At 39.8% G+C, this 13236-nt stretch overlaps 1 protein-coding gene across 3 annotated transcripts in view; it reads right to left on the bottom strand.

Moving 5' to 3' along the window:
* The window catches only part of septin12 (septin 12), a 76608-nt gene that overhangs the window by 17417 nt on the left and 45955 nt on the right, over nt 1-13236 (bottom strand). Inside the window, exons 1-2 of one of the 3 annotated variants that reach the window (XM_078284909.1) lie at nt 9528-9549; nt 1-77 (exon numbers count right to left, since the gene is read on the bottom strand). The exon at nt 1-77 is cut by the window's left edge and continues 331 nt beyond it. In XM_078284909.1, the coding sequence (XP_078141035.1) occupies nt 1-39 (39 nt within the window). In that variant the 5' untranslated portion in view covers nt 40-77; nt 9528-9549. Of the gene's footprint in view, nt 78-6102; nt 6133-9527; nt 9550-13236 lie in introns of those variants that run through there. The other 2 variants (XM_071908816.2, XM_071908815.2) reach the window with 2 other exon arrangements.

Here is a 13236-nt window from a genome sequence, read left to right as displayed (position 1 = left end):
TCCCGCGATGCCTCTCTCCTTCTCCTCTCTCTCCTCCATCGGGGCGAACGGGTCCGTCTCCAGCACTTGAGCTGTGTCTGCGGGGAAAGAGAGAGAGAAGGATAAGAGAGGAGGACAGACTTGGGTTCAGCTGAGGGGTTTCTGAAGGCTGATACAGATATTTTTTTATCTGCCAATCGTCAATATTTGTAAATTTGAAAAAAATTCCACAACAGTTCTGATGGTGCTGAAGATGTTGTTGTCCTTTTGTTAAAAATCTGATCCGGTCCAGTCAGAGTCTCCACCTCTGATATGATGGATATGATTACATATTTACTGTAGAATTTATCAGTACTACACTAGTTGTCTATGGGAAGACCTTAACCTCAACTGATTCTAATAAGATATTTTGATCAGATTATAGACAAGTATACATGGATGTTTTAGTGATAGTACTCTTCTGGATTTCAGTGGAGAGTTTTAGTGTCCCATGATGGTCTAAATGCTGTTTCAGAGGCTTTTCCACAGAGAAAAGTTTCTTTTTTTTTTACATGCAAATGGTCAATTTTAAAGATATTTGACCATTTGGCTTTCAAAAGCCCATATGGGTCGAATTCATACCGGAATTCAAGTTCATAGACACACACACACACACACACACACACACACACACACACACACACACACAGGTGATCAAAACCTATATTGAGTGCTCGAAGGCTAACACAAGCACATGCACACACACATTAACACACACAAGACTTAGCTGGCCTAAGTCTTGAAACACAGAGGTCTAACCCTTCCCTCATTGGTGTGTGTTGTCTGGCTAGCCGACTCAGTGCTATAAGAGGATTGGTTGACGGTGGCAATCCCCCTGAGAACTAGGAGCTGCACACACACACACACACACACACACATAGACTCCCTCTCCCTGTGTAGAGCTAAGAACTGTATCTCTGAACTACAACTCTGACTCTCTGAGCGTCTTATGAAACCACTGTGACTCAAGCCGTGTGTGTGTGTGTGTGTGTATGTCACTGATAACATGACTCAACAAGCTCGACAATTCACTGTCTGTCACTCTACTGTGCCTTACTCTCTCAACACACACACACACACACACACACACACACAAAGTGGCGAAGGCCAATGGCTAGTGTTAGTCCACATAATTTAATCAGCTATAAATATCTGACCCTACAACCACTAGAACAGAACTAATCCTCATGAGTCAGAACAGAGAGAGAGAGAGAGAGAGAGAGAGAGAGAGAGAGAGAGAGAGAGAGAGAGAGATGTAACATTTCCAAAATTTGGTGTAAAATGTGATTGGCAGCTGGATGGAGACGCAACTACAGAGACAGGGAGTAGTAGAAAGAAGTAGAAAGAATAAGGAAGACACACACAGAGAGAGATGTGAAAGAAAAAGTGATAAAGTAAAATGAAAATGGACACACACAGACAGACAGTGTGTGGAGACTGGAGATGCATGTGAAAAGCAAACACAGTGTCGGACAGCTGGAGACAGAGACAGACATAAAGCCGGGCCGCATTTGTTCAGGGAGGAAAAAACACAAACGAAACGCAAGAAAGAGAGAGAGAGAGAGAGAGAGACAGAGAAAGAGAGAGAGATGTGGACTGGCTGGCTTTTCTTTCCCATCCAGGATGGATTTTCCTCAGCAGGAGATACCAATATGGGAGTAATGTGTACATTCTGCATATGTGTTACCTGTGAATATATATCTATATACTGCATATATACTGACACTTTTATAATGGTTCCACCTATTTCATACTGCATAGGTATTGATATTATTATAGTTTTACGTACAGTATATATAGCATATATTTCAGATTTTACTGTATTTTTCATCCTGCTGTTATTTTGCACACCCTAATAATAGGGAGGGGACGATATATCAAAACTCAATATATCGCGATACAAAAATGTGCCAATATGTATCGTGGGACTGAAAAATGAATTGCGTAGTAATCACAAATGAGATGACATGACACCCTGAAGAAGGCATCATGCCCGAAACATGTTGGTGATGTAAAATAAATATTTCCATATGGAGAGAAGTGTGCAACCCTCTTATAATTACGTAATCACAAATGAGATCAAAGTTTCACAAGCTCTCCATCAAAATGATATTACTCTTTGTAATGACATTTTTGAATTGTTGTTTACATTCTAGCAAGCCAATGCCATTGCTAGATTTTTGGCTCAGAAATAAACTCTTTAAAAATTAAATTAAATTAAATTCTGCACAGTCATACTTTGTTGTCATTGAACTTTTATTGACTACATCATATTGTGGTTGTATTGAATTGTGAACCCCATATTGCATATCGAATCATATCGTGAGATAAGCATCATCTTATGCCTACCTAATAATGCTATAATCCAGACTCCATCCATAACCCCAACTTGCTATATTCCTGTTCATACTCTATTTTTATGTCTATGTTCTATTTTTTTTCCTGCTCTATTCTTATTTGCTGCTGCAATGACCCAAATTCCCCACAGAGATCAATAACGTATATCTCATTTTACCTTATGTGGTTATTCTAGCTGTATTAATTGTCAAATTAAGTGTATAGTACAGGTTTACCATGTGTTTAGGCCTACCATGTGTCTATACTACTACTGCAGAGCAACATACACTTCTAAAAGTCATTTAGATCCCTATACACATAGATGGAACAGAATGTTGACAATGCAACTTCACAGTATAAGATAGTTCTCCGTCTTTTTCACCTTTATCCTGTAAACACTTCAGGAGCAATTTGACGACTAAGATCAACGGGGACAACAAAGAGTCAATTCAGCCCGTTTTCAAGACGTCAGCACCCACAGGAGCAGGCAGCAACAGCCTCGCCCACTGTGTTCTTTAGAGGTGCTAACGCCCTCATGAATATCAACCTTGGGGGGTTGGGAGGGGGGGGGGGGGCGTATCGGCCATCACACGCTGAAGCGTTGGGGAGTGTGTGTGAATGATTATCTTCTCTAAACAATTCCCCCAATGTTTGCATTCACCAAATGGTGTGAAGGCACAGCGGCATGCTGTCTATCACTGAGCAAACCCCACATTAAAGCCCCACTTGGATCAGATTGGTGTTTCTCCAGGGTAGGCAGAGCTAGTTCTTCATTCAAATCCCCTATTACTATGACGGTGATTGTCATCCTCAACCACATGGTTAATTTCTCCTGACTTTCAGTGCGCTGCTAGCTGCTCTGATAATCCCAGTGCCGTCCAGAGAGGCTCCTCTGGATCTCAACGGATTTGCAGGCGATTTGCTGCTCGCCAAAGAGCATGCAATGTCATTTTTTGTCTGTGGAAGTGAAGATGGACAGAGGCTTTTGCTAATTTAACAGGTACAAATGCACCTACATCTAAGAGTTAGATCCCACAAGCTCCTATGATGGACCATTGTAATGGCAGCTATGGGTAAGTATAACCTGGATTGAATTTGTGCAGCCACAATGGAAGTAACACTAGTCTATACCTTTTTAGCATACCAATCAAATGCCTATCTAAATTAAAGCCACATTAATAATTCATTAGGCAGCAAATAGGCCTGGTTTAACATTTCCTGTAGGTTAAACCAGTGTAGCATGAAGGCCCAAGAGCAGTTTCCTTCCAACCAAACACTACAGCAGCTGACTAACACCAACCAGAGAGGAGGAACTACCCAGTTAAATGAGCTGCTGTAGCTTTTGGCTGGAATGAAAACCTGCAGACTCTTCGCTGAGAACCACTGGTTTAAACTTAAGATACCCCTGATCCATAGTTCATGACAAATTCTTTAGATCTAATACTATATGCCAGTTTTAGCTGGGGTCCATGATTTTCCTTGCTGAATCAGTTTATTCAGGAACATCTGACCAAACTCATCTGTAATTTGGCACGGGTCAAAAACCGTCAGGAGTGATGAGTAAAATAACAGCAGAGCATGGCTAAAGGTTTACAGCCCTCATTACCCTGTAATTCTAGTCCTGTGTGAACGGGGTTTTCGCCAAAAACCCAATCACGGCATGCCCAAGCGAAGCTCAGCTGACGCATGTTTTCTTGATGACAGACCATGACAGTGTAGGTGTGAGCCAGAGCTACCTGCCCCGATTCATCCAGTTTGGACGTGAGCCTCAGCCTGAACTTACGGTACATGGCGAGTCATGACGCACAACAGTACTGTTTAGATATTTCAACATTTCATTTCATAGAAAGACTGTATGTCACCCTATTCATTTTCAATGCTTTTTCCTATATAGAATCACGGTGTGAAACATTCAATAGAGACAAGAGCAGGTTTAGAGTTTTAATTTCAAACCTGCTCACTCACATATACAATTAATCTTTTTTTGTCTTCATGGTTTCTTTGGTGCCTCACACCTGCTGTGTGTCGCCACATGGGTTGAGTTTCAACTAACGTTAGGCTGGTTAACCGTCCAGGAAGTTTAGATGCTACTAGGCGCTACCGCTTTGTGCAGAGCAGCGGAACAGGCAGTCAATCAGCAGCCTGTTTGATACAGAGCTTCTGTTTTGCTTTAAATCGATCGGCTCACAGTCAGAGAGAATGTACTGTGGTCCGCAGGGACAAAGTCTGTTAACAGACAAAGACCAAAGACTATAACCGAGGCATTCAAATGTTCACCTCAAAAAATTCTTGATTCATCCACCAAAAACAAAATTTTACCAACATTTGCTGCTTGGCGGCTGGAAATTCTGATCCGACTACATGTGAATCTAGTTTTGTGGGAATCTGGGCCTCGGCTTAAAGAGATCCTCTACCAAAGATCTGTGATCTGTTTTTCCATGAGATCAGTGACACAATCCATACTGGAGAGTGGAGCAGGCCTGCTATGAGAGTTAGCATCTGTTAGCATCAGCTAGCCATTCACATACGGGCTGTTGTTAAACCTAACTCATGTGTTCACCAAGCTAGAACGTCCAACAACAGGATTAAATCATAGATAGAGAACTTGACTTGGTCTGAGCAAACAAATACTGAGCTGACAAAGCAATAACGGACACATTAATGGTGAAAGAGATGCTCTGCAACCCCCTATAAAGCATCAAGCACTTGTTCAACTCGGAGTTGGATTCCCATCCCATTCCATCTGCACAGGTAAACTCAACTCTATCTAGTACTACTGCATGACAACAGCCCAATGTAATTCCTGTAATAACTCCTGGCCAGCCGCTGCTGAAGTTCAGAGAAGTAACACAGATTGTCATTTGATAACAGACTTCCTCTTGCACATGGGTAGAAACAACACACACACTCACGTTTTGCCACAATAAGCTTTGCACAAGCAAGACTAATGTCATCATGCTACAAAATGCTGCCATGTGCTTAGAAAAAACGTTAACCGACGCACTGCTTTAGTTAATTTCATTAAGATTAAGATTAGATTAAACTTTAATGAGCCATGTACAGCAAGTACAAATAGGACACAGCAGGAAAAATAGAGCAAATTGGGGTTTTAGAAGCAACTGACAATTTCAACACGTTGTGTAGAAGTAGAATGTCTGAATGTATATATGAGAAAAAGGATGGACAACAGCATTATTAGAGTGTTCTACTGCAGTAGAACAGTTGAAGAACAGAAAATATCAGCATGTATTCAGTATGAAATAGGTGGAACCATCATAAAGGTTTCAGTATATATGCAGTATGTTACAACTAGAAGGATGTGGGAATCTGAAGGACGCAGCTATGTGAATTTACAGCAAATATACATGTGCTAAATGTGTCATATTCATATTAACGCGTCTCCAGAAGGCCACACAGATGTACAGAAAGTGTTGTGGTGTGTAGGCGTGAAGCTGTAAAAACCTAAACGCCTTGACAACATGCAAATTTGGTCTCTTTTTTGCTAGCCACAACGTGTTTCAGTTCAAAGCGGCAGCGGCGCCGACTTTGAAGAACTCTTCGATTCTGCTGAAGTGCGGGAGACCGGCCGAGGAATAACGCTTTCCCTCCCCCCTTCCCCCCTTCTCTGACCGCCAAAGTGGACCGGTCCTGTCAGGTTTCATTGTTAGCGAAGGAGGGGGGGTGCATTGAGCGTGGCCCACCGAGATCCACGGGGGAGGATAGAGAAAAAAACACACAAATTCCTACCTTCTCTCATTCACAAAACCCAGTTGTCTAGCTCCCACCGGTTTGGCGGCGAAGGGCCTCTCTGTGAAAAAGCGACGAGGAAAGGGGGGAAAAACTTTCTCTTTTCTGCTGTTGGAACTCCTCTTTCTGCAAAAAAAAGTGTGTCCAACTGCAGCGGTGATGGGGCCCGCAATCTGAGGTCTGACTCTCTCTCTCTGCTCTCTTTCAGTGTCTCTTTCCCCTCTCTGACCGTCTCTCTCTCTCTCTCTCTCTTTCCTTCTGGATCTCCCTGATGCGAGGAGTGTGAGAGTGGGTATGGGACAGAGAGAAAGAGTTGGACAGAGAGAGAGAGAGAGAGAGAGAGTGAGAGAGAGAGAGAGAGAGAGAGAGGGGTGTGATGGTGGCTAAAGGCAGCACCATTCACATGCAAATAGCACCAAGGAGCTTCCACTAATCCCCAAGAGGAGAGGGACTACGCCTCCTCCTCCTCCTTCCCCTCCACCGTCAGAGTCATTTACACACCAGTGGATGTGCTGTCAGTCAGTCTGGGATGGGATGGGATGGGATGGGATGGGATGGGGGGTGGGTGGGGGGTGCAGAGAGAGAGAGAGTGAGAGAAAGAGGAAAGGGCACCCCGCTGACTGCAGCTTCAAGCGGCTGAGTAATTGACCTATAAAATCAATTAGCTGAATAAAACTCTGTGCTTCTTTGTAGAGAATCCCTGGCTCCATACCCCCCCCCCTCCACTTACATTCACTTCTTCCTTCCCTTTCACTCTCTTAGTCTCGCTATATATAAATGTGCACACACACACACACACAGTATCCAACTTCAGATGCCAAATCCTGTCGAACTGAAATTGAAAAGCGGAATGGAAATGGCAAACTTCAAATCAAAATCTCCTCAATTTTGCAGAAAAAGTTGTTTATTCAATTAAGAAATGATGTGATATGCAGTGATGGCAGTGGATCTGTTGAAGAAATAATGACAATCTTACTGCACAGCAAAAGAGGCTTTGGATTTTCTTTGGAATATCAAAATATCTTTGAATTTTTTTTTTAAATAAGTGTTGTTTCTAACATGTTTGTGATTGTATGACCATTAGCTGGTCATACAACTGGCCGGATGAAAGTTTGAAATATATCTGACATAGCTCGATGAATAATAATCAATCATAATCAATTTGTGATAAAAACTTTTTCTGGTGTGTGTTTAGGAAGCAGATTGGTTCTCTTCAACTCAGCTGATGGAAATGCACCAAATTCACATTTTCATTTTTGAGACATTTCAAAATTTGGTGTAAAATGTGATTGGCAGCTTGATGGAAACGTAACTAGAGACAGGGAGACAGAAGTAGAGCGAATAAGGAAGAGGCACAGACAGAGATATGAAAGAAAAAGTGAGAAATGTTCAGGAAGAAAAATGGGGAAATGTGAAAGTAAAATGAAAATGATTCACATTCATACAACTCTTGTTTTTTTTTCATTTGTAAGACTCAACTACACAGTTTTTTGTGTTAGTGAATCCAGTTTCCTGTAAGCCATTCCCAGTAAAGGCCATGTTCCATTGTAATATTCTGTATTATTATTCTGGTAAGCAAGATGTGAAGATGAGATATGATTCTATGACAAGGATAAATGTTTCAGCCAACCTAAAAACTAATCATTATCAATTTCTCAATAAAGTCAATGGGTACTGCTAGCCACAAGCTATAGTGAGCCAGTCTGTGGCTGCTGGCACCCATTGACGTGAAGAAGGAATGTTAATGACGCTAACATGCTGTTTTTATGTTTGCCAGCAGGGTAAGTATCTACATCTAGATCTGCTGATGTCACTATGTGACTGTATATTTTCATTAGGTCCTTGTTGAACTGCCATTTCTGAAATGCCTGTGGTAGTTGTAGGCCAGCTGATGACACTCATGGACAATCACCATCTACCAAGCTTTTGGTAGATTATCCCGTAGATCAATTTATTCATTAAGTGATGAGAACATAGACACCAAAATCATCCATGTGTCCCCGGTAGATCATTGGCTCTGATGCTCCGTACTAACATTTTAGCATACACTATGTTGAGTGATAGTAACCGTTAGCATTATCCAAAGTAAGAAGCCTGCCTTTTTCGTAATAAAGCTTAAGCGTTGTTATTATATGGCCTACAAATGTATACATTTTGTATGTACTGTATGTATTGTTTCCTTGTTTTATTTTATTTGTAGGCTACACTCTACACACTTCCATCATTTCGTTTTGAGATTGATTGTTGATTTACGAAGGTTTGTTCTCTGCAAAGTCCTTTGAGACATGCTTTTATGATGAAAGGCTATAGAAATAAACCTGACTTGACTTGCTCTGCATCGCAATGATTTTTATCTATACAGTCTCCCATCACCCACCACTTTCATTTCCTGTGGAAATAGGAAATATAGTCCCTGCTAGTTCAAAAATTTAATATTTCCTATAAATTTGACCAATCTCCTAAACAAACCTGCCAGACTTGGCCACATTTACTTACCATCTAGCTTTAGACCTGTCACAAGTTCTCATTTTCTCACTTTTGAGATAATGCTAGTAGCCTACTATCACTCAAAACAGAGTATGCTAAAGTGTTAGCACGGCGTGTCTATTTTCTCATCACTTAATTGCTAAAGTTGACCAATGGGACAATCTTCCAAAAATAAACAAAAAAGAAATTATGTGACAAACTGTATAAAGACATAACAATGGACACTGCCCATAGTAATCATTCAAAACTGTCACTCAACACAAAGTAACATGCTTAAAAAGTACTTGAACTTCAAGTAATTTCAACTGCCATGAACCAACACCAATCTTGTATACTGGTTAACTTCAACACAACAACTCCAAACCATAGTTAACAATAATTCAACTATTTGACTCCTATAACCAATTGATATGACTGATATCCACTCTGTGCCTTTAAATAACTACAACATTAAAATAACTCTCTGCAACGTTGCCAATGTACAAAACTTACTGTAGGCCAACATCATCACATATCATAATATATTACATCTCTATAATGAAAGCATTAGAATTAGAAAAAAATACAAACTCCAGGTAAAGCATTAAGAAAATAACACAGAATCCTAAATAACTATGCAACACTAAAACTACTAAACTTCCACTACAATTCAATAAATGAGATCATCAATAAGTTTTGTTGTTCTCTGTGCCAAGACACTCACAGCTGACAAGCGTGCAAACTAGTTTTCACTTGTTCAGCGCAGAAGTGCTCCTCCAGAAACCTTTTCACCACAATGTGACAAGTTGCCCGACTAACAGACCACCACATCAAACCAGTCCACAATCCACGAGAATGAAACTGTGAAAAGATCAAGAGTCAAAGTAACGGCGAGTGTTGTGGCCCCAAAACCCGCTTAAAGGGATATTCCGCCGCAAAACAGGAGAGCCGTTCTTTACCTGGTCTGGAGACACAGCAGTCAGCAGTAATACAGATATACAAGCAGCCAGGATGTCAGATCACTGCCTGTGTGTGTGGAGAGGCGTGGCGGCGTGTGTGTGTGTGTGTGTGTGTCAGTGTGTGTCAGAGGATGATGCATTTCCTGGCCTGTGGGGGAAACGGTTTCCTGGTTAGATCTTCAGCTGTACAGCTGATTCTCTTTCTCTATATAGCCTAATGTGCCATTTCCAATAATAACATACTGTATAATATCACATACTGTCTCCAATGACAATATACTGTATAATCCCACACACTGTCTCCAGTAACAATATATATATATCACATACTGTCTCCAGGAACAATACACTGTATAATAATATATTCTATCTCCAATAACAATACACTGTATTATATACTATCTCTAATGACAACATACTATATATTATACTATCTCCAATGACAATATACTGTATTATATACTATCTCCAATGACAACATACTGTATTATATACTATCTCCAATGACAACATACTGTATTATATACTATCTCTAATGACAACATACTATATATTATACTGTCTCCAATGACAATATACTGTATTATATACTATCTCCAATGACAACATACTGTATTATATACTATCTCCAATGACAACATACTGTATTATATACTATCTCCAATGACAACATACTATATATTATACTGTCTCCAATGACAATATACTGTATTATATACTATCTCCAATGACAACATACTGTATTATATACTATCTCCAATGACAACATACTGTATTATATACTATCTCCAATGACAACATACTGTATTATATACTATCTCCAATGACAATATACTGTATTATATACTATCTCCAATGACAACATACTGTATTATATACTATCTCCAATGACAACATACTGTATTATATACTATCTCCAATGACAACATACTATATATTATACTGTCTCCAATGACAATATACTGTATTATATACTATCTCCAATGACAACATACTGTATTATATACTATCTCCAATGACAACATACTGTATTATATACTATCTCCAATGACAACATACTGTATTATATACTGTCTCCAATGACAATATACTGTATTATGTACTATCTCCAATGACAATATACTGTATTATATACTATCTCCAATGACAACATACTGTATTATATACTATCTCCAATGACAATATACTGTATTATATACTATCTCTAATGACAACATACTATATATTATACTATCTCCAATGACAATATACTGTATTATATACTATCTCCAATGACAACATACTGTATTATATACTATCTCCAATGACAATATACTGTATTATATACTATCTCTAATGACAACATACTATATATTATACTATCTCCAATGACAATATACTGTATACTATTATATAACATCTCCAATAAAAATACTGTATAATATTATATACTATCTCCAATGACAATATACTGCATAATATGATATACTATCTCCAATAAAAACATACTGTATACTATCTCCAATGACAATAAAACCCTCGAAGTACAATATAACTTATAATATTGTAAACTATCATATTATATACTATCTACTGTTATTCTTCGCCATATGACAACAATGAGCATATTTTGCAGCTACAATTATACACCAACACTTACCTAACCCTAACCTAACCCTCATCACATAAATAGACAATGAGGTTTATTTGACTTCACTCTGTCAAATGAAGTCACTCTTCTGCCTTCATATATCTCTGATGTGACATATCTCTCTCTCCATCTCTCTTTCTCTTTGTTAACTCCCTCCGTAGAGCATTAATTCTGACAAAAATCCAGACGAAGGCCTGCTTTTGTTCCTCCAAACGAAACTCACTGAATGACCTCACCAACCTGCTGCCTTACTCAATACACTGAGAGGTGACAGCATTCCCACATTATCCACATTATGGGATTCCCAGACATGTCACATTCCCATCCCACTCCTTCATCCCACACGATGGAAATAAAGTGGCTCAATGAACGTCTCGTTGTTTCTCACATGACGGTTCCAATATCAGAATTCAGTATGCCGTGTGAAAATTCAGATATACAGAACGATATATTTCCTGGGCTCTACTGTCATCAATATGGGGACTAGAGGGATGCTGTAGACTTGATAAAGAATTTAAATTGCTCAACCACATCTCAGAGAAGGCCTCTACATACAAATTAATGCGTTGTTACCACTACATCCATTTTTTGAACTTGTGCAGAGCTTCACCCATTTATAAGGTGCACATTTAATCTTCCAGAGAGCTTCACTGTTTTAGCTTAAATAAAATTAAATCTCACTAATGCGAGAAATAGGTTGATGCTAATTGGAGCAATCAGGTAAGAATTAAAGAGTAACTAAACCCCAAACCCAAATCTGTGTAAAGCCTGACATCTAAAGGTAAAAGGAATGCTACTGCAATTGCCATCTGCTACTGGCTGATCCTTGGTGCCAGGTGATGTCACCCTCTATAGAGTACAACAGGTGGTGACATCACCTGGCACCAAAGATCAGCTAGTTTGGTTACTCCCAGTTTGTTCCTACCACTTTGTGGTAAAATAGTGTCCTAGTTTGTCACTTTGTGTTTCTTTGTGGTAGCTAGTGGTATGCTTAGTGGTGCTTTGTGGTTTTTGGTTGCACTTTATGGTGGGAGTCGTAGTACTTTATGGTTCTTTGTGGTACTCTTTGTGGTACGTTGCGGCAGTTGGTGGTGCGCTTTGTGTACTTTGCAGTTGTTTGCGGTAGTGGGTGGTGCACTTTGTGGTACTTTGTGGTCGACTGTGTGGAAAGCTTTGTGGTACTTTATGGCGATTAGTAGGACCTGATATCTGCGGCCAAGTTTCAAGCTCCACTTCAGCAGTTAAATGTGGCTACAAAATATATTCTTGCAAAACTCTAAAATAAGCTGCTGTCATCTGTGCTATACTACACTTGTTTCTATTAATGTTCACAAATAGTAAAATGTAAAGAAAGCTTTTACAGCTATTTAATAGGTTTACAGTGTATGTGTGGTTGTATGATAATATTGTTTTTCCTTGCATCGAGAGCTGTGTCTAGGGATGATAGACTGATACTTGGATACGGACTAAAATCGGTATTACAAAATTTGTATTTGAATTGTTTTGGAAATCAATGCAAAGCTTGTCATACATAGAAGGATGGTAGATGTTGCTACTGCAGCTACTGCAAAATGTAGTTTAACTACTAATTTAGTTACATGCAGTGACACTAAGCAACAGTGAAAACGCAGCCTTCAGCAAACAGTAGCAGGATTAAAAGGGCTGGCTGTCACTCTGCAGACACCTCAGACCAGCTACTCTCTGGTTAAACCTCTCAACATGCACGCACACACACACACACACACACACACAATATGGTTTTAATATGTTTTTTTGGTTTTGGAAAATGTACATTTTGTATACTGCTGTGACTGCAAGTTATTCAACTGAAAAAAAGAGAGAAAGGAGCAGAGCGAGGGAGAGTGAGAGTGAATAAACATCTATGCATGGTTTTTGAGTGACCCAACACATGCACACACACACACACACACACACACGCGCGCGCACACACAGGCGGAGAGGTTAGCGGGGAGGAATTTGAAGTGTGTGCCGCCTAGCGAGTGTCAACATGCAAACACAGAAGGAACAGGCTGCAGCGAGAGGAATAGCACTAATACTCTCTCTCTCCCTCTTTTCATC

Source organism: Centroberyx gerrardi, chromosome 7 (assembly GCF_048128805.1).
Source record: "Centroberyx gerrardi isolate f3 chromosome 7, fCenGer3.hap1.cur.20231027, whole genome shotgun sequence".
NCBI lineage: Eukaryota > Metazoa > Chordata > Actinopteri > Beryciformes > Berycidae > Centroberyx > Centroberyx gerrardi.
The sequence above is the reverse complement of the archived record's forward strand: the minus strand, read 5'-3'. Positions and strand labels throughout refer to the sequence as shown.